The 26,692-nt window shown below is 40.6% G+C and overlaps 1 protein-coding gene across 1 annotated transcript in view; it reads right to left on the reverse strand.

The window, feature by feature from the left end:
• Window positions 1-7,599: 7,599 nt before the first annotated feature.
• Window positions 7,600-26,692, reverse strand: part of CCDC192 (coiled-coil domain containing 192) — a 196,510-nt gene continuing 177,417 nt past the window's right edge. Inside the window, exon 7 of the mRNA XM_027098734.1 lies at window positions 7,600-7,844. Within this exon, the coding sequence (XP_026954535.1) occupies window positions 7,600-7,844 (245 nt within the window). The remainder of the gene's footprint in view (window positions 7,845-26,692) is intronic.

Here is a 26,692-nt window from a genome sequence, read left to right on the forward strand (position 1 = left end):
CTGCTTGTTCACATTGAAGACACACATGGGTATGAAACTCGTGGCAGGGCTTGAAATCCTGGTCCTCAGAATCCAACCTGCCTGCTGTTCCATGTGGCTGATCCCTTTGAGATCCTGCTGCATCCCTAAAGCAAAGGCAGGGAGAAGGGACAGGTTCTTGCTGCTGATGGGGCACACAGGCCTCTCTTGATCTCCCCTCAGGGGTGGAGGGAATCCCTCCCTGTCTCCTCACACTCCCCTCAGAGACTCTTTCTCAACCCTTCTTTCTGCAATGGACTTAAGCTTTGGAAACAAAAGCATAGAAAGAAAGTCTCTCATGGTTAGCTTCTCCGTTTGCTTTTATACAAAACTCTTGGGTTCTAGACAAGAGAGCAGAGAGCAAGCTACATTTTTAATGTGGGAATAGAATGAGATAAATACAGGGAGAAAAATGCGTTAATAATCTGAAAAAGCATTCTGTTACAGAGTAATAAAAGACATATGAGCTTACTTTTTTTTTTTTTTTTTTTGCGGTACGCGGGCCTCTCGCTGCTGCAGCCTCTCCCGCTGCGGAGCACAGGCTCCGGACGCGCAGGCTCAGCGGCCATGGCTCACGGGCCCCGCCGCTCCGCGGCACGTGGTATTTTCCCGGACCGGGGCACGAACCCGCATCCCCTGCATCGGCAGGCGGACTCTCAACAACTGCGCCACCGGGGAAGCCCTGAGCTTACTTTTTAACCATAACCTGGTGAGATTTGGCGATCCCTGGGTAACATATTTTCCTTGTGATGCCAATTTGAGAATGAATCTGTGTAAATGTGTCTGTATCATAAGGAGTCAAACTGGAGTAAGAACATCACACTCAAGCCTAGTTCTGAAACTTACTAGCTGTATGACTTCAGGCAATTCATTTAATTTGCTCTAGACAAGGGGTCAGCAATTTTTTTCCATGAAGGCCTCGATATTTCGGCTTGCTGGCTATAGGTCTCTGTTACAACTATTCAACCTTGCCACCATAGCAGGAAGACAGCCCAGAGACAATACCTACACAATGAGCATGGCTGTATTCGGATAAAACTTACCTTATAGAGAGTGAAATGTGAATTTCATATAATTTTTGTGTTATGAATATGATTTTTTTGTTCAACATTTTAAAAACGTAAAAACCACCCTAAGCTCACTGGCCACACAAAAACAGGTGGCAATCCTGATTTGGCCTGTAGCTGTAGTTTGCTGACCCCTGTTCTGGACTCTATAAGTCTAGCTCCAATGTTTGGAGCTCAGTTTTCCCATCTGTAAATAAGAAACACAGGGTTGTCAGTCAAGCAGAGGCATAACTTTTATTTATTTATTTATTTATTTATTTTTGCGGTATGCGGGCCTCTCACTGTTGTGGCCTCTCCCGTTGCGGAGCACAGGCTCAGCGGCCATGGCTCATGGGCCCAGACGCTCTGTGGCATGTGGGATCTTCTCGGACCTGGGCATGAACCCGTGTCCCCTGCATAGGCAGGCGGACTCTCAACCGCTGTGCCACCAGGGAAGCCCCAGAGGCATAATTTTTAATTCTACTTTATAAATTTAAGGCATTACTACTAAATATGCTAAATGTGCTAAGGAAACCTAATGCCTAAGTTTTCATCTAAATAGGAGAAAAAAGTAACTAGAAATAGAACAAACAGTCTTTACAGATGTCCTTTAATTGTCTTTGCTTCTCCATCTGCATGAAATAGAACTGATGCCACTGGATGCAAAGGGGAGTTTTGTAGATGAAATAAGTAGAACGTCTGTGTGTTGGATTTCTTCCTTTAGAAAATACCAGTTCTGTTAGTCATCATTTACCTACTTACTTGAGCTTTGTGGTGTGGGTCAAATGACATTTTTCTGTCAGAATTCCCTTCTACACAGAACACACATTAAAAAAAGAAATAGAGAACAAATGTACGGATAGCAAGGGGGGAAGAGGGGGGTGGGATGAATTGGGAGATTGGGGTTGACATATATACACTGCTATGTATAAGATAGATAACTAATGAGAACCTACTGCATAGCACAGGGAACTCTACTCAATGCTCTGTGGTGACCTAAATAGGAAGGAAATCCACAAAAGAGGGATATAGTATAATGTATAGCTGATTCACTGCTGTACAGCAGAAACTAACACAGCATTGTAAAGCAACTACACTCCAAAAAAATTGATTAAAAAACCCCCAGAGATTTAGAAACTGTCCTGAACTGATGAGGAAGCTGCAGTGAACTCTTGGTTACTTTCTTTAGGTCTTTGTGCTGCCTCTGTCATGCATACGGGAATATGCATTACCACTGAGTGTAAAATGAAATAAAATAATCTATTTGAAAATGTTTTAATTAACAATTGAATGTAGGATGTAATGTACTCATTTTGTCTAAATTTTTTTATCGAAAAATTTCTTATTTTGAATATATATATATATATATATATATATATATATATATGACTGTAAATCAAAAACTCAAGACATTTAAATTTATGGTAACAACATACCAAACTGGACCTGGCGTACGCATTGTATTCCAGGCAGGGATTCCAAACCATTTATCTATAGGGCAAGGCAGTTAAGATAAATGTCTTAAGCAGCCTGGTATAAGACAATAGGAAATGGTGGGACCCAGGGCACACTGTAGAGTGCGGCCCCACTCTTCTTAAAAGCAATTACTTTAAAATAAAACACAATGAGCAAACCAAAGCCAAAACACAGTTTTGACCAAACCAATTAATATGATCAGTTGAATCTGGACAGCTTTTTGACTCCTCTTGTGGAATAAACTTGAGAAAGAAGGTACCCATGGAAAATTGTTTTTCCTTTAAATGGCAATGCGGGCTGACCTGAGAAAGATGTGTAGACAATGAATGTCTTTGTTATATAACTGCATAGGGGTGGAGAGTGTTGTGAAAGTTATACTGGCCTGGGGCCCGCGGGCCCTTGTTCTGGCATTTCCTAGTTATAAGCTTGGGATTAATTACCTAGCTAAAACCTATCTTATGAAAACTAAATAAAATAATCTATTTGAAAATGTTTAGATAACTATAAATTGCTATGTAAATATTAGTTATACTCCTATATACATAACTGTTGGCTAGCAAATGCAGGTCCCTAGCAAGATAATAGGGCATCCACTATAGCTGTTTATTGTTTCTTTCACTGTTACCATACCAACATCATTCAAATAGGAGCTACACAATAAGGCACACCTTGGTTTCCCTGGTAGCGCAGTGGTTGGGAATCTGCCTGCCAATGCAGGGGACGCAAGTTTGAGTCTTGGTCCGGGAGGATCCCACATGCCGCGGAGCAACTAATCCTATGCGCCACAACTACTGAGCCTGAACTCTAGAGCCCATAAGCCACAACTACTGAGCCCGTGTGCCACAACTACTAAAGCTCGCATGCCTAGAGCCCGTGCTCCGCAACAAGAGAAGCCAACGCCATGAGAAGCCTATGCACCGCAACGAAGAGTAGCCCCTGCTCGCCACAACCAGAGAAAGCCTGCACACAGCAACAAAAACTCAATGCAGCCAAAAATAAAATAAAATAAATTTATATTTAAAAATAAGGCACATCTTTTTAGTACAGGGCCAAAGATTATATTATCAGCTTTTTTCTTTTAACTAGAACTCACTGTTATTATTGTTTGGACCCCATATGACAAAGAGCTGGTGCTAGGCTAGCTCCTTCTCTCCCCTTCAGCTGTCATCTTTTGCCTGTGATAACATCATTCTTTGAAAAATGTGACATTAGACAATAAACTTTTGTTTAAGCTTATTTGTGACTTTTAAGGAAATGGATTCAAGAGTTATTAGACAATACATCATGTGAGTTTTTTCACCCAAGAACAAGAGATTGGGTATTATTGGATTTGAGCACTAAGGGTCATTCTTGTTAAATAAAAAGCAAACTTAAACCTTTGGGATGGAAATGGTCAGACAATTCATTAAATGTCCTCTTGCCACAGGTTCATGTTTTTGGGAATGTACTGAGTATCTAACTCAGATGCTCAATTGCTCTGGGAACCTGATAAGAACTGTTTTTAGTGGTTTTTTTGTTTGTTTGTGTTACCGTAAAAGACCTAATTTCATTAGGTATGGGAAATCTCATGGCCAGCCCTATCTTTTGCTGTGAACTTTGTCCCAGTGTACTAGTACTTTATTTTAAAAAGGTTATTTCCTACTTGAACTAGCAAAAAATGTTCTCTCGTGTATGGGAAATCTTAACAAAAGATTTTGTTGTAATAGCAGGGGAGAAATTATAGTAATAATTTAGCCTTTAGAAATCACTTTTTTCTTTTTTTTTGTCTAATTTTTTCAAATTATGAGAGTCGAATTTTTGAATCTCAAGCTGATTTTCCAAGTCCTTTAAATATGTTTCTTTTCTTATGTCTTTTGGAATAGTTTTGTCTCTGCAGTCCCCATACTTGAAAATTGCCAAATATATATTATTTTGACTGAGGCCGGCAACGTTCATCAGCACTTCTCTATTTATTGCATTAAAGCAAATAAATACTTCAGTGTAATACTTCTTTACCTCAGTGTAATGTAGAAGCAAATGATTGGGTTTGGGGATAAGCAGAGAGTGTAAGAGATAACTAAAACTTGACTGAATTCATTCTTTCCCAGAAATGCATTTAGGCAAAAATATTATAGTTTTGCTGAACTTCATTGAAACCTAAGGCACCCCCTTCGCATTTCCGGGTCAGTTTCTCCAGTGACTTACTTTTCTGCTAGTCTTTAACAGGTCTATTACTATGATTTCAGCTTGTCATGCACATAATAATGAAATTAAATTGTTAAAAAATCCAACATTTATTTAAATTGATTAGCCATACCACACGTTCAACTTAACTTCCTCCCTGAGAAAAGTTAATGACTGGTGAAAAAGGAGAATTAAAACTCTGCATATATTTCTGTAAATGTTTTTAGACTATTAGAGAATGGCTTTTGTTACTTGTTAAATTTTTAATTTCCAATTATTTTGAACCAGGTATATTACCTGATGATTGCCTAAATTTTCTTTAAGAATAAGGGCATCAGCATGCTGTCTTGTGATATTTACAACAGATATTTTAAAGATCAGTAAACTGTTTCAGCAATCCAACTGGCTCTTAAAAAATGAGACTTTGGCTCTACAGTGTGGGCTATAAGCTGATTTGTAGTTTGTCTGGACCAGGTATTTGGCACAATCTGAAGTTTACTACCCAGTTCTCTGGAGGAATGGCAGAAAATGGAAATGAAATTTGGGGGGCACACAATGGCATAAATGTTCAGCAGGGAATGTGAAATTTTGTACTTATAAATGTCTCAGAGGCCAGAGGCCAGTAACAACTCTTCTCACCTCCCACCTCCTCATAAAACCTGGATATCTAAAGAATTCTTCTTGCTTAGGTGTCAGTAACAGAGATTAGTCTGTTCACCTTTAGACCAAATCTCCCCCCCCGATTCTGATTTGAGGATAACCTAGACCTGAGTGAAGATCAGTTTCTTGTAAAGATGGGTTTGCAGAGTAATATGACTCTCGATGCTTTCTTCTTCAGTGGCTGGTCCTTATATATGTAGAGGTGACAGGCTCTATTAATTATTAACAGCAGCTCCAGCTCTGTCATTTTATCTCCGCTGTAAGGCTACTTTCGTGCTGAGGGTTGGCCAAGACATTAGCCAGGGGAAATTGATCTAGAAGTGAACACCCTCCTATTTGGGGTATGATGAGGTGTTTTTTTTTCCCCCCTCCCCCTCCCTGCTTTTCATCTTTCTCAGCCTCAGTATCCCATGGGATTAAGATAATCTTTGGTAAAATAAAGAAATGGAGACTTGATGATCAAAATAACACAAGAAAATTGCAGGGAATAGTTTGTCTTGGAGATAGTCCACTCTTACCAAACTGAAAGATTTAAAGCTTTCTCACAGTAATATGCAGTAAAAACATGGCAACTTTCATTCTTACCATGGTGTCAGATGCAATGGGCAGAACTTCAAGACTGGAACAGGGTACCCTCATCAGTACCAGAGAAACAGGAAAGACAAAGGGGATCATAAGGTTTGAAGAGGTGAGAAGGAGGGACCAGAGAGAAGGGATTTCTGAAGTGAGGGACTGATGTAGACTCCATGGAAAAGCTTCTTTTGGAACCGTGGAAAAGTGCTTCAAGTCACTTTCTGGGGTAGGTGTGTATTCATGATCATAGAGTTGTAAGTTGGTTTCATTTCTGATAATGGACTGCACCTGTACATACTTGCAGACATTTCAGGTGAAATTCTGAGGTTATGTACAGATATGGGAAGATTCTAGCTTTATAGGAACATAGAACCTACTGGTAAAACCATGGTTTTATTTTGTAGTGAACCTCTAGAGTCAATATTGCAAAGCTATTATGAGTCCAAAACTCAATACTTCCTTAAAAAAAAAAAAGTCAGGTTTAAAAACTTTGTTTTAAGGAGACTCTTTAACTGTTCTTGTGAATTCCTGAATGATAAAAGTTGTGATTTTCATGTTTTCTAGGATATTGCTAACATCTACTATTGTGCCTGGTAGATAGAAGAGTTCTGATGAGTAGTTGTTGAACTGATTGAATTAAATCGAGAAGTAGCAATACAGTCAGACTCATGGGATAGCTATAGCTGTTTGCCTGAGTCCTGCAGTACAGAGAGAGTAAGAATTAAGCCCCAAGGTCTTAAAGTTAGTAACTAGCTTGTCTTTTTGGATGAGAAATAGTTCATTTGAAGGGGATGAGTGGGATATGATATGAGGTCTTCTACTCCATTAATTACAGGGCAGCTTTCCTTTGCCCATCCTCTATTTTTCCTGATGTTATTTTGTGCCATCCACAGCTCCTCGGTACAATTGTAATGGTGTATTTTGCTTTGGTCTTAATGTTGCTCGTAAGGGAAAAATCAGTGTTATGTGTTTTCCCAAGGAGATGTTGTCCCAGGACACTTCTCCCAAAGGACTGCGGCTCTGATTCATCCATTCTTTATTTCTTTTGATTGGTTTTGTTTTACTTCATTTCTACCCTTGCTAAATGCGAATAAAATACATGCCATTGAGAAATATATTCTAGAGGATACAAAAAGACAGACCTCATGGCTATTTAATCTGTTGGCAATGATTCTGCTTGCAGTACCCCAACATTCCCCAGTTTGAAGCTCACCCTCCATGACTGCTTTCTATTCACAGTTGAGCTGCATAATAAAATGGGATTCATGCCACTCTTCCCTTGCAGTGTGACAAACCTCTGGTAAGAGGATAATGCTAAGTTCTTTGACCATCTCTCTAGCTTTGTGTTTTTTCCTCTCCCTCTGTTATCAGGATGTCTGAAAACAAAGTATTCTACAGCTGTGTGGATTATGTGACAAATGTCTAAAGGGGACACATTCAGTGTTTGCGTCTGAGGACTTCCCTTTGTTTTGTTTCCTTCTGATATGAACCTTATAGAATAGGTCAAACCCGTGAACTTGAACTTGAGTTTGCCAGTGAGTCTGCTTGGGCTCTGGACTTTACCTTGGTGACACTTAATAAACTTTTATTTTTTTTTTTTTTACTGAGAATCTTTGAATATCCTCGTCATAGACCACAGGAGTGATGCTATTATTAAAGAAAATTAAAGAAAATTGGCCTCTTGTAAACATTCTGGAGAGTCTTTGACCTCTGGGAAAGGATGGGCCTCCCGCTCGGCTTCCAGCTGCTGAATCTTCCTTTCCTTTTCTTCTAAAATTTCTTCCAGCTGAGTGATCTTCTCAGTCTGATGGGAAACCTGGGTCGACAACTCCACAATCAGGTTGATTTTTCGGTCACCTTCTTCCACAGGCAGGAGACCACCACAGCCCTCTTCCAGTGAGCTGTCTTCTAAAACAAACAAGAAAAGGAAAATCTGAACAGTTTTAATTGGATTTCCCAGAACTCAAAGAAAGGGAAGATGAAAAAGTTTCATTTCTCACGTTCTTAAAAGAGAACACAGATGTTGCGTCATCTGGCCAGATATACTGAGAACGGAATCTGGACCAGTGTGGGGAAGGACCCTGGGTGCTCGTGAAAAGAAATCTTAGAAGCCTCTGGAGAGGGAGGAGAATCAGTCTTTGCCAACTCTTGTTTATACGCATTTAACTTTCAATTAACCATGGGAATGAGCTGTCCTTGAAAATCCAATCTACAAACAGTAGCCATCCCAGATTTCATGTTATCTTTTCTTCATAATTCTTCACAAGAGCTACAATCAAGTAGAAATACACTTCAATGTGAATTTAATTTGACTGGGAAAAAAAAAGTTGCCATTGTCCCTTTTGGGAGAAGTGATAATGAGAAAGGACTAGTTTCTTAACCCAAGTCAGCTTTAGAGTTGGCAGGGGTGTAATTTGAGGTGATCAGGAAAACTCTGTAGCAGGGTATAGAGATTAATTTCTTTTAGGTCTGAATACATTTCAGCATGTCAATAAAATCACAAATGCCTCCTGAATATAAAAACTTATCTTTATCAATTTCTATAAGGTAACCCCTCAGATAAGGATAAAGGTCTGAGTAAGGAAGGAGAGAGAGGCTGTGTCAAAGAGATAAAAGATTAGTGACTGGAAGCAGGAAATCCTTGAAAACAAGTATCACTAGATGGCCAAAAAAATTTAACTACTGAAAGGACACCTCATTCTACTAGATTTTAGCAGTACCACCCTCCACATCACTCATCCTGAAATTTCTACCATTAAAATAATTTCTTTACGTTGTATAAAAGGCAGACTTCAGCTATAAAAAGTAAGGGACATCAAGGGCTTGGGTACCATGGTAGGATTAATTGAGCTAATAGTATACGAATGAACTTGACACATGGTGTCTACAGCTAATTGCTGTAATTGAAGGTCCAGCCTCTACTCAAACCGCAGTGAAAGCAAACCCACAGCTGCACCTGAAAGAAACATAACGGTAAGTCCAGGGTACAAAGGGCTGCTACTATTGTGTACCTATACACCTGTTAAAGCTGGGGCAGCTTTGTTGTGATAGCCAGTGCAGGCAGGGAATCACCCATTTCTCAGCAAATAAAACTAATTTGTGGCCATAATTTTCTCGAGAAGTCACGGGGTGAGAGCTTGAGCACTGCATTGCACACTGGACACAATGCTTTGGCTTCACAAAAGTGATGAGAGGAGAGATCAGGCTGGTCTCTGCTTTTAGAAATTACTGTCAGGAATGTACTACGTTTCAAGAATCTATGGAGAAATCTTTGTTCTGAACATATGAGATTCTAATGATAATATTTAAGGAGATGGTAGTTTGGGTATCTTTCTTAAAAAACAATGAAAAAAATCTCAAATCACAAAGAAGCATTTGATTTGTGCCCTCTTCAAGAGGCCTGTGCTTTCAAGCCCAGAAGAAGGAGTCCATAGGATGGGGTGGGGGGCTTCCTCATTTGCTGATATGCTGGGCCTCACCTTTCCTTTTTTCTGACTACAGCTGTGCTGCCCAATACGGTAGCCACTTACCACATGCTGCCATTAACCAACTGAATGTGGCTGGTTTGAATTGAGATGTGCTGCAGGTATAAAATATACATTTGATTTGGAAGACAGATTTGAAAATAACGTGAAATATCTCATTAGGCTTAAAAAATTGATTATGTATTAAAATGATATATTTTAGATTACATTGCACTAAAATATATTTTTTAAATCAATTTTACTCATTTGTTTTTACTTCTTAAAAATGTGGCTACTAGAAAATTTCAAGTATCATTTGTGGCTCTCATTATAGTTCTATTGGATAGTGCTGAATTGGAGTTTCCTTTTGGATGAGAACTCTTTTTTTTTTTTAACATCTTTATTGGAGTATAGTTGCTTTACAATGGTGTGTTAGTTTCTGCTGTATAACAAAGTGAATCAGCCATATGCATACATATATCCCCATATCTCCTCCCTCTTGCGTCTCCCTCCCACCCTCCCTATCCCACCCCTCTAGGTGGTCACAAAGCACCGAGATGATCTCCCTGTGCTGTGCAGCTGCTTCCCACTAGCTATCTGTTTTACATTTGGTAGTGTATATATGTCCATGCCACTCTCTCACTTCGTCCCAGCTTACCCTTCCTCCTCCTTGTGTCCTCAAGTCCATTCTCTACGTCTGTGTCTTTATTCCTGTCCTGCCCCAGGTTTGTCAGAACAAATTTATTTTTTTAGATTCCATATATATGTTTTAGCATATGGTATTTATTTTTCTCTTTCTGACATACTTCACTCTGTATGACAGTCTCTAGGTCCATCCACCTCACTACAAACAACTCAATTTTGTTTCTTTTTATGGCTGAGTAATATTCCATTGTATATGTGTGCCAGTCTTCTTTATCCATTCATCTATCGATGGACACTTGGGTTTGGATGAGCAGTCTTTGAAACAAAGGTGGATGTGTTGCCTGCTGATGGCTCTTGTTAACATGTACAGTTGTTATTCGGGAGGGAGGATTGCTGGTCCTCAACTATTAGCACAGAGATCATGTCTTCTGTTACTCTAGAAGGTAGAGGCATGGAAATCTTGGCTTGGGAGAATGGGTTCTTAGGGGTTGAAGTGAGTTTCAACAGGAGAGGAAAGAATAGAAGGGAAATGGCAGCAAGGGGCAGTGGGAAGATGTTAAGGAAAGGAATGGCAGGCAGGATAGAGAGGGCTGGGCACTGTGAGGCTCAGGGACAAAGGGGGCATCAGAAGCATCTCTCCTTGTCTATGTCTGTCAGATTCTCCTTTCTTGTTGACCTCTCCTTCAATACTTTCTTTCCCCAGTTTTCCCTCTCTTTTTAGGAGAAGTTATTTTCTACCAATTGCACAGGGAAGAAAGGAGTTTAGCATCATTCCCAAAAGCAAACTGGTCAAAAATATTTTTTTTAATTTGTTTTTTAAAAAAATAACGCAATATAGGTAAGACACTTCTTTCACTGAATTCTAATGATAAAGGGGTAAAAATGCAGCAGGGTGGCCTTACATAGGCAATCACAGTCACCAGGTCTATACCCTCTGTCTCTGCCCTCTCGGAAGAGTGTAGTAGAGGGAGAAAGTAGAATGGCAATGAGAGAAAGAGAGTCAGGGTGTCTTGGTTAGCTCAGGCTACCACAACAAAATACTGTAGACTGGGTATCTTAAAGAACAGAAATTTATTGTCATAGATCTAGAGCTTGGGAGCCCTAGATCAGGGTGCCAGTGTGGTTGGGTTCTGGTGAGGACTCTCAGCCTGATTTGCAGACAGCTGCCTTCTTGCTGTGTCTGCACATGGTAGAGAAAGAGATCACAGGTTCTTCTTATGAGGGCACTAACCTCATTCAGAGGGCCCTGCCCTCATGACCTCATCTAACCTAATTACCTCCCAAAGGCACCATCTCTAAATACTAGTACATTGGGGGGTTAGGGTTTCAACATATGGATTTTTGTGGGGGACACAATTCTGCCTAGCACAGGGAGAAGATAATTGGAAAAAGTGTAGAGAAGAAACATGAGGCTGAAAAAAGGAGAGATGGCATGAGACCTTTAATTCTACTGTAATGTTTTCATGTATTACATGAAAATGCCGATAAGGAGACAAGCTAAAGAATGGGTGTGCCAAAAAGGAGATTTCTCATACAAGTATATTTTACCATTAAATGATCTCTTTACACATATAAGAAAAATATTTTTGTTCCGTTTCTAAACACGTATGAATAATAAAAGTGTTTTAAACTTTTCAATAAAGTGAGGGACTCCAGGATTCACATCCTATTTGTATTGGAAACAGCCCAAGGCCACTCCAATAAGTTTTTCAGACTCTACCACTAAACTTCACATAATCTTGTCTGCACTGCTCTTCCCTACTCCAAACTCCCTCATCTGTAATAGGAAGGGATGTGTGTCCCTAACGTCCTGACAGCTCTACATGCCCCCAGATCTCAAACACCTGTTGTCTTCCATGGCCTTTTGCTAGAAGCTCAGATAGTCTTGCCAAGGCCATGGCTGCCTGAGATGTGGAGGATTCTGTCTGCTGACCAGATAATCTCAGGTTTAACCTTATACCCAGAGGCAGTAGGAGACCCAGAGACAAGAGAGAATCTTCTCTCTGTCAGACAGAGGGGACAAACCTGACTAGCGACAGTCAGGGTATGACATCATCACAATTGCTACTATTGTAGAGGTTTTTACAAGCATACATTATTTTTCAGGATTTCCCCTCTTTCTGCCTTACAAAGGTGGGAAGCAGGAATGAGACTGCGGGTTTAGGGTCACGGCAAAGAGGAGGCAGGAGAAGGGGTGGTGATAGTTGTGCAGGTTTAGAAAGAGGACAGACAATAGGAGCCTTCTTCCAGCTGGGCCAGGCTACGTTCAGGTTTCTAAGTCACCCTTGAAGGACAAAATGCCTTTGGCCATTTGCAGCTTCCCATTCTTTATACCCTCAAAACCTTCATGCTCTTAGCACAGGGTCACATGAGAGTCATGTCAAAAATGACTAAATTGACAACAGCAGAGGTAATTGTACTTTGAGAAGCTTAGGGACTTAGAGTTGGAATGTGTGCTTTGCGGGTGCTCTGATCTCACCTGTACAGGAATTATTTCTGCAGCATCCCTAAATGATGATTTTCTAAGTGGCTTGCAGACATTGGTGTCCCTCAAGCTCTTCCTGGGTCAGCTGCCAATTGTAATCAAAGAATGAAATTTGCATTTTACCACAAGTGCAGCTGCCTTTTGTTATAGAGCTATCTGACAGGTGGAAGGCTGTCATGGACAGACCGGAGGAGAGCAGAGTACAACTTACAGCTAATCAGAGGAAAGAGGTGTAGTGTGAAAAGTGGCCAACAAATGGCTGGAAAGCTTTTTAAAATTTTTATAAATATTTCTTTCTAAAAAAGGGTGTTCCCCTTTCTATCCCTTTACTGATATCACCACCCAAAAATGTTCATTGAACAGAGAAACGCTAAGAACCACTGATCGAGCATCTGATTCCAATACCTCTAACAGTGGGAAACACACTTCTTCCCAGTTAGATCTCAAGCATCCTTCATGGTCATCTTTTTCATTCATTCATTCATTCATTCAATAATTAGTTCGGTAACTGGGACCCTGCACATAGAGAATAAATCAGATGCCTGCTGGCTCCAGTCACAGTTCCACAGTCGGGTAGGAGAGGCAACACTGAGTTAGGCCCTAGAGGACACACAGGATTTAGCTTAAACAAGCATCTCCACTGGGTACTCACCTGTGGACATTTACTTTTCTCTCTGCCTTTCAAGCTGACTGCTGAGGCTGCCAGGTGTTTACTCAATAAGAAAGACGCCCACTGGTGAGGTGATTAAATACCTCGCTCCCCTCAGAGGCACCCAGGATTACTGTTTGGCCTAAAAGACTATGTCAGCTTCCTCCTCTGCTCAAATGCCCATCACTCTGACTCACCTTCATGTTGGTTTTGAAAGCTGTGTATATTTCACAGTAACCACCGAGGGAGTACAATTTCATCTGTTGCCATACTTGGACTTGAAAATTGGCACATCCTTGTAAACATATCCCTCTCGTTACTTGGATAAAATCCAAAATGACAAAAACCTTCCTAATTTTCTCTCCTTCTCTAGACTGTTGCAATGAACATTTGAGAATGGTAATTCTCTGCAATAAAATGATTCACTTACATTTTGCATTCTTGTAGCACAAATGTTTTACCTCTTGAAAATCAGGTTTGTCTTACATCCTGCAGACTTGTGTACCCTCCTCCATCAATGTTTTTATTTGAACACTTAGAATACATTTGAAGTTGGCAAATTTGTTGACTTGGGAAAAAACCAAGTAGCATTATAAGAACAGATTGACCTGGCAAATAAGTTTAGTCAGCTAAAATAATTAAAAAACAGTCTGATATTTGCTAGGAAGTTTTGATATGTATCACAAAACTCCCCATATCATAATGATGACCTGTCTTATAACAGGATTGTGTTTTAGAGGAAAAGTTTGAGGTGCAATTGTAGACTGGAGCAAATAGACATTTTCACCCAGCAACAGCCCAACAGTCCCATACCTAAGAGCTTAAAAATATCTGTCTGTTTTAATAAGTGCTTTGGAAGGACAACATACTTAGTTGAAACCTTGATGGAAAGGCTGTAGCCCTGATGACATGGGGAAGTGCTCCGGAGAGCAAAGGGATCAGAGAGCCTATAGAACACTTGATGAAAAAAAAAAAAACACTTAGGAAAAGCAAGGAGTGAGAGAGACTGTGTAGGAAGTACTTGTTGCTTCAAGCTCCCTGGCCTCAAGCAGATGCTGTTCCTGTGCCAGTCCCCAGAGCCAGCATGTGGGGTCTGCTGATACGGATGCTTTGAGGACTTGTTTAGTGTTTGGGTACCAGGTGGAATGAAAAGCACTACTCACTAACCACTAGTGTCACTCCTGTGCTGGCAGGATGCTCTCACCGTGAGATGTGTGTGGGAGCCAAGCAGGCCGAGGGAACTGCAGATTCCCAGTGTCCTTCCTTTGTCACTCTGAAGCATAAACACACTGTGATATCCATGCTTAGCATTTATGGAGATGGTTAATGCTCTCTCACCCAGAACATGTAGTTGAAGTACTGCAGTAGCTTCATATCTGGCCACACAGCTTCTGCTACTGCCCTTTCAGTCTGCCTTCAACTCTGCCCGGAGAGGTTTCATTAAAACATAGGTTGGGTGTAAACACTCTCTTGTCCAAAATTCTTCAATAGTTTTTCATTTCATGTAGACTAAAAACCCAAGTGCTTACACCGACCCGTGTGATCCGGCCCCACTGTGCCTCGCTGACACACCTCCTATGCACCCTCCTCTCCTCATTCACCCTGCTACATTCCCACCAACATCTTCGCTATTCCTACCAGACCCAGCATATTCCCACCCCAGGGCCTTTGCGTTTGCTCTTTCCTCTGCCTGATAATTGTACCCCTGATCTACACATGGCCAATTCCCTCAATTCCTTCAGGTCTTTTCTCTCCAAAGTCACCTTCATATAATGAAGCCTTCCCTGGCCATCGTGTCTGAAATGTCAACCCAACCCCCATTGCTGAACACTTCAAATCCCTGTTCCCCACTTTAGTTTTACTGACAGGCTACATCTGACTACTCTATATTTTATTTTTATCTTGTCGCTAGTCTCTCTTCTCCACTAGAATAAAAGCTCGGTGAGGGCAGAGTAGCTTCACTACTGCATCCTCTTCTCCTAAAACAGCCTTGGCCCATAGTAGATACTCATTTGTTAAGTGAATAAATGAATGAAAGTTAAGTGCATAAATGATACAAAATCACCATGGCCGTGATCAGTCCAGAGGTTTCAATTGGTATATCACTAGGCTGGTCCCTCGGTTTTTTCGCCAGGCACATTTTTTCTTCAAACAAAATTTTTCACTACTGCAATTTTTAAATAAAATAAGCTGTTATGATTGTACAACGTGGCAATTAACTTTTCCGAGTTTAATTTTTTTTAAATAGAAAAGTGGAAACGTTAGAGTAGATCTCTTCCAGAGCTGTGGCTTAGATTCTATAAGCTATAAAAATGGTTTTCCGAGTTGTCCACTCATCTTTTTAGAATCTGGATACCTCTTCCCAAGATGGATTTGACCAGCACTGCAAGTGACATACTATTACAAAAAGAAACCTGGCAAGGCAAGATTATTTACAACAAGGGTCAAAAGAATATCCTGCAAGCGTGGCTTGAACATGACCCTTACCCTGAAAAAGCAAACAGGAAACAAATGGCCAAGGAAATTGGCATTCCAGAATTTAAAATTCAGATTTGGTTCAAAAACCACAGAGCAAGACAGAGACGATTGGGGTTCAGCTCCTCCCTAGGAGAAGACCAAATCCATGGACAGAACCAGCCTCAGCCTTATACTCAAGAATACTTACCAAAAGGAGCCACATGAGACCAGACATCCGTCCCAAGATCTCAATCAAACATTCTAGTTCAAGCCTTCAAGAGGAGCCAATTCCTTGATACTGCAAACAGGAAAACACTAGCCAAACAGGCATTCCAGAATCGAGAATTCAAATGTGGTTTCAGGACCCAAGATCTCTGTACCCTGGGCAGAACAGAAGTGAGCCTGTGAATTCCTCGGTGGATGGCCCAAATGGGAGACCTGGTCTGACAGCTCTGCAGCACGAAATTGACCTGTGCACTCTCCCAGGCAGATCTCATCATTTTCCTTCCTCCAGTTCTTTCAGCAGGAACCAACCATTTCTACCTTTCTCCCGTCCCATGTATCCTCTGTCCCTTGTGTGATCCAAGGACAAAGTGTCATGATGCAGCCCATGCAGGCTGTGCAGGGAGGAGAGAACTCTCCTCTACTCTAACACTTGGGAATTATGTGCCAGGACTGCTGACTATAGGAGGAGACCCAGATACTCAGTATCCTTTCTGGCCCCAATACCAAGAAGAACGCCAGGATCACCAAGAACAGACTGACTACTGCAGTTGGAAGACTATTCTCAGCCTCAAGCTGAACACAAAAAACAACCACCACAGGATCTGGGCCAGGTGGACATATCTTACTTTCTGCAGTGGTGGGATGAGTGCTGCCAGGCTCTGATTGCAGAGTGGGATCCTCAAAAAGGGACCCACTGAGGCAGACTGTTGGCCACAGCACACAGAGTCATGCCCTCAGCCAACAGCACCAGCAATATATAGAAACCTCAAGAAGCCTTTAGGTCAACTCCTGCCATCCACAGATTGTCAGTAAAAGGTACAAATTTTTTGAATCCTGATCCCCAGGAAGAGGACCCTCCAGGATTTTCAGGCTCTTCTGAACACTCTGCAAAGCTCACCAGGGCTTGGGCTTCAGAAGGAAGAAAATAGCATTCTGAACCTGATCCAGGCCTCCTTTTTTTTTTTGATGCAGATCAGAGCAACTTAAAGAACAATGAATTAGGAAATCATCCTGTCAGGGGCAAAACTAAAGCCGGGGAAAGGAAAAACCACTTGGAAACCAACATGGAGGTTGTTTTTCTTGTGGGCAGTGGTTATCTTCCGTACTCCACTAAGTGAAGGACTGTTTCCAAGCTCCCCACTGCCTCTGGAAGCACCATGGGCACTAGGTGGTGGACATGTATGCTGAATTCTTGCAGAAAAAAAGTATTTTACTGACGAATATGACCTTCTCTCTGTAGTCACCACATCCTCCACAGTCTGGAAAATCCACAAACTGTAACCTAACTCAGGCAAGAACAGATCTCTGAGGGACATATTAGAACTTCTTTCCCTCCTGGCATCATGAGAGGGCAAACTTGAAATTAGTTCACTGTGTAGAAAATGAAGGGATGCTGTTCTTCCTGATGATGTGAGCTCATAAAAGTGAGGTTTTCCCCAAAGCTCTGGGGGTTTAAATTGCGAACTAGATATACCTCAGCATCCATCATTATGGGAATGATTAAATGGATTAGGACAAATCCATAATACTGAGTAACCTTCACTTGGAAGTGTATTTTTACTTTGACTATTTAAAACATACAAAAGATTACAAGGAAATTATAATAGCAATACCATATCATCACTGAACATAGTCTAATGACGCTAATATTTCCACATTTTTAGTTTTTTGTATATATTTGATATATGTATATATATATGTCCATAAGATTTCTCCTCTTACTATAAATACATTATATATTAATCTAAAACCTGGGATAACCATTCTCATTCTCAGTCTTCTCCCTTTTGAAAAGGTAAATTCTGAAAACAGATTTTGGTATATGTGGGTTTACCTTGGCAATAAAAATGTTTTAAAAAAAAATGGTTTTCCAAGTTGGCACCTGGCAAGCCCTGTCAATATGGAGAATCCAGGGCCTCACTGCTGAAATTCTGCTCAGGTGAATCTAGGAGGATGTCTGGGAATCTATATTTTTATGAAGCTCCCTGGGTAATTCTGATGATCAGCTGGTTTTCGCACTTGAATTTCTGCTGCCCTACAGTAGACGTGGCGAACAAAGCTTTTGGTGAAATCCTAAGAGGCAGGCCCAGGAGTCCCCTAGGCAAGCCCCTTCTTGACAAGGCTGCTGTGCACACAGCTAGAGGAGAGAGGTCACATCTGATGTGCTCTTTGTGTCGCTCCCTGTTTACCCGAAAGGGCTCTGCCTGCAAATGTAACTAGCTGACCCAATGCAGCCATGGTCCTCACAGCCCTGCTCCTCCTCTAATTGTCTTAAATCTCATCTTGCCAGTTCTAACGTGGCTAAATTATCTCCAGAATACCCAGAGAAAATGGTGAGTGTTTGGGAGTTTTTGTTTTTGCTTCTGTTTCCCAGGGCGTGGATGGATCCATTTCCTCAAAAGCTGATGTGGAGAGGAGTCTCTCTTTTCCTTCCCATGAGGAGTGACTCAGAGGAAGGGAAGGGAAGGGAAGGGAAGGGAAGGGAAGGGAGAGGAGAGATCAAACCTTGGAGTGGAAGCATGGCGACCCCCAGCTTCCATAAGTGTTTAACAGCCACCATGGCCATATAGGGAGCAAGTGAATCCCCTCTGCAGATATGAATCCAGGGTTTTCTTCTTGGAGCTTGCTGGAGTCGTGACATGTCCAAGAAAACTGATAAGAACATTGTCGCAGAAAGACATGTGAATACCTTGGCTCTAGCTTGGGAGGTGAAGGAGAGTTATTTGTATGGGAAAGCAAGTGAGGACGTCTCAAAGATGGTGCCACAAAATGAATATAGGCTGGGACAGGATGGAGGGGGAACACCCAGTGGCCAGAAATTGCTGGGTGGGCAGAATGTAATGCTGTGTTCCACCTCCTACCTACACCAGTAGGGCAAAGGTTTTACTAGGGTGAGGGTAGGACAGCATAAGTTAACTTACTCCATCACTCCCTTTTGGTGCATGGTTCCTTCCCACCCACTTCAGGGTCTCAGATCACAGCAGACTGTTCTACAGAGGGGTTCTTTGATAAGACACATGAGCATTGTCAGCATAACAGTGCACCTGAGTTATGCCAAGAGGAAATCAACCTAAGCAGAAGAAAGGTGTTTTGGAATCTCTCTCACCTCTTCCTATGAGCAGACCTGAAGTCCCCTCCCATAGGTCTGGCTCCTCAGAAGATAATAATGGATGAACACAATGACGGACAGCCTGGCCAGAGGCTGAAAGGTAAATATGGCTCCTGGTAGGGAAACAGAAAATTCAAGGGAACGGGAGACCCAGGAGTTTGGGAGAAAGGAAGAAAAGGAAGAGACAATAGATGAAGGACAATTTCTATGCTTATCTGAAGTGGAATCCATATGGATTCTTCTGAAGTGAATCCATATGGACTGAAAGTCACTTGGAGGAATAAAATAAGGAAGATTTCCATCATTTGAACCACGTGTTGCACTAGAGTGACCAGCAGTGAGACTTTCCTGCTTTTCTTCTTGGGTGCACAGGGGTTATATGAGCCTAAGTCCTTATCAAATGAGGAATGCCAATTTACTTTGTTTGTGTTAATTTTCAAAAGATAATATAGTTTCTGGTGTTGTATGGCATTGAGAAATAAAATGATGCTGTAGTAATAATAGTATTGGCAAGGTTATTTTTTGCTAATGAAAATTAGCTGTGGAGAAAGATGGGCTAAAGGAGTCGTCATTTTTGTTGACCAGGACTTTGCTTGTGTAAACTATGTAGGGGAACGGGGTTTGTGGAGAGGAGGCAGAAGTCATTTTAGCGTCACTGACTTGACACTGCCATTACATGTCTGTGACGACAGGACCCTTGGGTGCAATCATTTTCCTATGCAAAATTTTGAGCGACTTGTTCAGCTCTGCTTCACAACACACGGCTCTCTGTCTTCCCTCTCACCTTGCCCCTCATTTTCTTCCTTTAGATTGATTAGCCCTGGGATGACTGTGATGCCACCATTGAATTTTTCCAGTCCCCTAGATACAGTGCTAGGTCTGGACTCAGTACTTCTTGAGTGGAGTTAAGGAATCTATGCATAAGGTGTAACAAATTGCAAAAAAAATACTACAGTGGCAAAGACTCTCTCCTTGACCAAACTTTAGTCAGGCTCCTCTGGGCCGTTTTCTTGACTAGACGTCATCCTTGAGCCTTGTCCTCAAGAGTCCAGTTGTAGTAAGACTCCTGCTAAGTTACTTTAGCAAGAATCTCCCATCCTTTGTATCTGATCACCCTCAATTTCTGATCCAATTCCTTATCCTCCTCCACCCCAGGTGATATCTGGTGAGTAATGAGAAAAATCTATGCATTATCGGAGGCCCAGAAGCTGCTTAGCCAGGGGACTTGGATTTCAACTAAGGGAAGCTCAAGGTTCCCAAATGGATAGAGGTCTGGATTCCAGGCCCTCCCGTATCCTATGGAATTGTATGCCATTGTTAGTCCCCCTTCCTTGTCAATGTTAACTTTTTACTGGCTCCAAGCGATTAGCATTTAAATGTAACTCAGTTGCTACCATCTTAGAAAGGAAATAAAATCTTTTTACTACTTGAAGCCTCTTCAGCTGTTGCTCTACGACTGTATTACCCCCTTCACAGATACATCTCTTGGAAAGGTTGTCTATACTGTGACTCCCTTTCCGCATACCTGCCTCACGTTAACGCATTAAAAGCACTCTAGCTTTTGCTTTTAATGACATTACTAAGCTAGGATTTGCTGAAGTTACTAATGTCACTGAATCCAGTGGACTTGCTTCAGTGTTCATCTTGAATGACCTCTGAACACTTGCCACTGTTGACAGCCCCCCTTAAAGCACTCTTCACTTGACTTCTATAATATGATGCTCTGTCTTCCTCCAAACTTTCTGAATACTCCTTTGGTCTCATTTTGTGGGCTTCTCCTCAGAGCAATTACTGCAGGGAGATCCTTACATTCCTGGTCTTAAACTTTCTTCTTTCTCTCTATAGATAATTTCATTTACTCCTGTGGCCATGGTTGTAATCTGTTTGTGTGAACGATGCCCAAATGACCAACGCTAGGTCACCCACGAGCTCTGGACCTTAGACTCCTCTCTTGAGATATCTCATAAACATCTCAGATAAAATATGTCCCCAGCTGAACTCAGTATCTAACGTACAAAACTGATCTCCTTCCTAGCTGAGTAAAATGGCATCACCATGCATCTACTTGCTAAGGACAGAAACCTGAGAGTTACTTTAGACTTCTCCTTTACTCCCATCCTCTTCCATCCATCTTGTCACAAAGTCCTGTAGATTCAAACCTCTAAAGATTGCTTAACTCTGTCTAATTGTCTCCATACCCATGAGGTCAGGCAAGATGCTCCTGCAACATCTTTCACCTCTGTGGCCTTGTAATTCTTATTCAAAAATTATTTTTTATATCTCTGTGAGGTACTATTTTATCAAGGACTTTTCCAAACTCCACTATTTGCCCCTCAGGTTTAGTCCTTTATGGCCAAAAGGAACTAACAAGCTGCTGGGGACAGCTTATCAGGTGATACATAGGGGCTTTAGAGTGGTACACCTGAGCACTTGGACATTTATTGCTGGAATCTATGGGGTCCAATTAAGAAGAGACCAAGTGAAAAGTGCGTTTTAGGGAACGAACCATAAAAGTGGTTTAAGTGTATAAGAAGCAATAGTAGAATTGAAATGGGTAAGAAAATATCAAAGGAGGGAGGCCCTTGTACACTTGAGAGGAATAACAGAAACAAATACTGCTTATCAGTCTTACCTCCTATACAAGTAATTGTACCTACCTTCATTTTTATTAACTTTTTCTTTCACTTTTATTTTGTGCAATTGGTGTTAGTTTAAATTTCACAGAAATTAGACAATAGTAAGTTATTAACAGTTAACGGTACCTGACTCAGGGATGGGTGGGGACCAGACGTGCCTCTGTTAAGTTAAACTGGCAGCATAAAAATGCCCTGTTCCTGAGGACAGCCTGTGGAGCATGATTCTTTCAATTCCACCTCCCAGTGGAATGCCATTCCAATTTTATCAGCTTGATTTTATTTTTTTGAAATTTCAAGATGTAATTTCATCTTGAAATTACAAAAGATAATTCAAAAGCGTTGGAGAAATTCCCCAAGAGGGAACTCAAACAAGCTGTTCTTTATTTAGGAAATCTTCTGATATTTCGTGCAAATTCATAGATGTTTTCTCATTAGTCACCTATGCTGTCATGTAAATTATATGCCTTGAGAACATGATCAAAGCTAATGGTAAAGGAGTTATTTTCAGGTTGGGCTTAAGTCCAAGGCACTTTAGAGAAGCACAGAAAATTGTCTAGGAGACTAGTGAAACACTTAGCAAAATGCTTCCATCCTGATACTAGGAAATTTTGTATATATTTTGGATGTATTGTACATAAACTTTGGAAAAATAATATTTATAGTTTTTAGAGATGTCAAAGAACTTCCATAACTATGGTTTCACTTTTTTCTTTTTTCCGTAGCCCCTTCCTCCATACTTGTAAGAGAAGGAAAAGGGGCGGGGGGAAGGGAAGTGGGGAAAGAATGAACATTTATAGAGCACTTACTTTATGTCATTTTACTAAGCACTTGTTTAGCAATCATAACAAAGCAGAGTAAATCTTTATGTTTTGTTTCTGTTATTATGACTGATGCCACTAGAATCCTTATATAGGACCAGATCTGAAATATGCAGGCCACTTTGCAATTTCATCCCTCCACTCCCCCTCTGCTGTCAGGTATTCATGTAAATCCAGGCAAGCCTTGGCCCATTAGCATATCCTCCTGGTCTGGGGTCACAACATATCCATAGGGGTCATTTTCTGAGCACTTCTCAATTGATTATGGAATATTCCTGGCTTTACAAGAATAAAATAACAAGCCAGGTGTCTCATTCTTTTTTGTTTTCATCTATTATTAATTTCTGATCAGAAAAATGCTAAGATAACAGGAATCCTAGGAATTGGCAGCAGGATTACCATTAAGACTTGTGGGCATTTGTTCTGGCCACTTTCCAAGATGACCCTCCCAGCGTCTCTAGGTTCTAACCACCTGGATAAACAAATGCTTAGTGACACGTTCATTTTCAGCAGGCCAAGTTCTCATTTTGTCTCTGGTTTAAGATATAGAAATTATTTAAAGTTAATCTGTATTATGTATTATTTGGTAACTTCTATTCTTTAAACCACTTAAAGTGAACCTTCAAATGAGAAAGTGTGCCTAAAATTGTAAACGTTTCTGTTTTTCTAAAGACTCAGATTGGGTTTAGTCAACCGTGTAAAGTGATTTTTACTTGAGATTAGCTTCAAAGAATCAATATCGTCTGTGAATATATCAGTCAGGGTGATTTCAGCTTGGAATAACAGGACATGTGACTCGCAGCAACTTAGACAATGGGGAGTTTATTATTGCAGTGAAGTCTGGGGAATTCCAAAGTTAGCTCATTCGGTGGCTCACAGAAGCCAGGTTGGCTTCTCCTAGATTCTCTTGTTTCTCCCTCCTATTGCAAGGTGGCTGTTCTTTACAGGGCATTGTCTAAAAGTTGGAAGACAAAGGAAAGTCTTGTCTTTTTAAGAGTTCGGAAATCTTCCACGATGCCCGCTGCAGATTTACCTTACGTGTCTTTGTCTATGATCATATCACATTCCTAAAGCAGCCCTTGATGCAGAAATAGAATCCCCATTATTGGTTAAGACTAATAAACCTTAACATTTTAGGGTGGGTGGGGAGGACCTTTGAAACACATTATCTACCTAATTACTAATAAAACTGGGATTCCATTAAGAAGGAAGAATAGCGTTTTTGTTTTGTTTGTTTTTTTTTTTGGTGTGTGTAGGTGACTAATAGTGTCTGCCATAGTGAATAAAATTGTTATACAAAATGCCAATAGTAGTGTGGCATTCAGTACTATTTTTGTTGCAAAAAACCTGAAAGCCCAACTCTAACTGGCTTACGTAATAGAAGGAATGTATTGAGATAGGACTAGTTTCAGGCAAGACTTAAACTAGTAGTCCCAGGAATGTAACTGGAGATCTTTTGGCCTCTCTGCTTTTTCTTTATAATGTCAGCTTCTTCCTAAGCCTGGTAGTATCCTGGTAGCCAGATGATTGCCACTGTCTTCCAGGGATAAACCTCCTTCTGTCTAATGTCAAAGAGAGCGTCTACCTGTATCAACACAGAAAAGTAGGAGGATTTTCTTTCCCATAAGCCTCAGCAAATATCCCTTACTGGCTCATATTTAATTACAAAAATCTCATCTCTGAACCAGTGGGTGGGCTATACAATTGACTTTTAAGCTTATAACATTGTAATGCATTTAAAGCAACACAATTTATGACAGTGATTTTCTGACAGAAGTGAAAGGAAGTGAGGCAGACCAGCAAATGAATGAATGAATAATGAAGAAATAAAGACCTTTCCCAATTATTATGAGTTTCATATTGCAGCTATTTCCCTAGCAAGAGTTCCAATAAATTAAATAATCATTGTCTGGAAGACAGCTTAAAATAAAGCAAATCATAAAAATCAGATTTATAGGAAACATCTAGTAATAGCCACACCGGTATTAAAATTCTAGCAGAATAAGAACCTGGTTGTTTTGGATGGAATTTATTGGTTTTGAAAAAGATGAAGAAGTTATGCATGGTGACATTTTGATATTGGGGAAATTGAGTTAATTATTTTTTGGCTAAAGAACTCAGGCAGAATTAGTTTAGGTTCGCATTTGGCTTGGACAGAAATAGTCACAGAAGTAGAGAACAAACTTATGGTTACCAAGGTTGAGGGGGGGGCAGTGGGAGGAACGGGAGACTGGGGTTGACATGTATACTCTACTATGTATAAACTAGAGAACTAATGAGAGCCTGCTGTACAGCACAGGGAACTCAGTGCTCTGTGGTGACCTAAATGGGAAGGCAATCTAAAAAAGAGGGGATATGTGTATATGTATAACTGATTCACTTTGCTGTACAGCAGAAACTAACACGATATTGTAAAGCAACTGTACTCCAATAGTATAAATAAATAAACAAACAAGTAATAAATAAAAATACCCCTCCCCCCCAAAAAAACCCATATTTGGCTTTGATATTTGTTTATCATTTGAAGAGACTTTTAAAATCTAAATAAATAAGAAGAAATCTTTTTAGTGGCATGTACTTTTTAGCACACAGTGATGTTTAATGCCAGGAATGTCAGCATTTCTGAAATGTCTACTATATACATCACAGACTAGAAAAAATATATATTCGTACATTCTAAAATATACCCTTGGATAAATTAATAGTGTGTAAGAGCCAAAAAGTGAATTTTATGATTCAGCATGGAAAGAGAGGGCAGCTCCCAAAAGATGCACGGGGAGGGAGGGAGGGCTCAGGGCCTACACTACTTGGGTGGCCACTGCAATAATTTCCTAAAATCTTGGACAAATCAGCCTCTCTGTGTGTCAGCCTCTTCATTTATAAAACAAAAATGTCAGCCTATATAATCAATGAAAAACTTTCCTGACTCTAGGATTCTATGATTGTATTAGGGACTTTGGACTTCTGGGCATATATTCTAAACTATTTGGGGACTTAATGTGTTGTTAGTTTACAAGTTGGTGTTTAAGTTTCTTAAACCTGGTACAACAGCCCATTCTACATCTATATTCCTCGGTAATGGGTACATGGTAAGTGTCAGATCTTGTTGCATGAAATTGGAGGCGACGATGGTGATTATGACTCAATCTTCTTTGGCAGATGAATGGTAGGAGTGAACGGCTTATTTAGTATCTCCCTCCTTAATTAGTAGCCCCCCAAACTACTTGTCAATCTTTTCTTATAGAGAAACAGCCAAAGGGTGAGCAGAAATAACTTGGGTAATACTTCTTTAGTTTTTTTCAGCTTCCTGGAATTTATGAACCCTATTGATGATAAACCACAAAGTTACATATTTACATATGAATCTGAGTCTCCCATACGGGGGAAATAAGAAAGTTGCCAAGGAAGAATTTCAATTAAAATTGAAAAATAAGCTCTTAAAAATGATTCTGTGTTAATGGCTGGTTTAATAAATGTTTGTAAAGCCAATAGGACAGCTTAAATCTTCAAATTATCATCTCGCGGCAGGGATGGTATAGGAGTGCAGGCGTGTGTATCTCTGCACGTGTACGCACATGTCTGTGTGGTCCAAGAATATCCAGAGAAGAAGTAGATAATGTGAAACAGAAAGAAATAGGGTAAATGACTACTATTCAATGGGGAGTCCTTTGTCTGGACTTACCCCACCTGAAAGCTGCACTCTCTGTCAAGATAGCCCATCTGGCCCCTGCAGTACAGAATAGATAGAAGTACAGAGGGACAAAGGGAGGGAAGGAAGGAGAGAGGGAGATCTAGCACGGCACCATAGCAGAGGAAAAGCTATAAGAATGAGGAGTTATGGGTAATTTTGCAGAGGATGCTTTGGAAAAAAGTGACTCTCTAAAGTCCCAGCACTGTCCTATACAGTAGCAGAGTAGAATCTGCTATAGAACCTCAATGAAATAAACTTTGTGCTTTGAGAGAGAACTTTGAACAACTGCAGATAGACAGACTGAGAATTCTCTGTGTGAGTACAGAAGCCCTGAAAAAAGTGATTCTACCATTTAAGTCTGAAGCTAGAACAGTGCAAGACATAGGAGAATCCTGTGGAGCCATGGCAATGGTGCAAAATATGGCCAGGGCCAGGAAGGAATTGTTTTTTCATCCACAAATTCCTTAATGAATAGGATTGAAAATTAATAGGAGAAACTGAACAGTTTGCTCAAGGTAAATTTAGAAAACTGTATATAGTATGGCTTATAGGATGGTTTCTGGCACTCCCAATCTTT

This window comes from Aethalodelphis obliquidens, unplaced genomic scaffold (genome assembly GCF_003676395.1).
Source record: "Aethalodelphis obliquidens isolate GAN/ISIS:26980383/991018 unplaced genomic scaffold, ASM367639v1 scaffold4, whole genome shotgun sequence".
Classification (NCBI taxonomy): domain Eukaryota; kingdom Metazoa; phylum Chordata; class Mammalia; order Artiodactyla; family Delphinidae; genus Aethalodelphis; species Aethalodelphis obliquidens.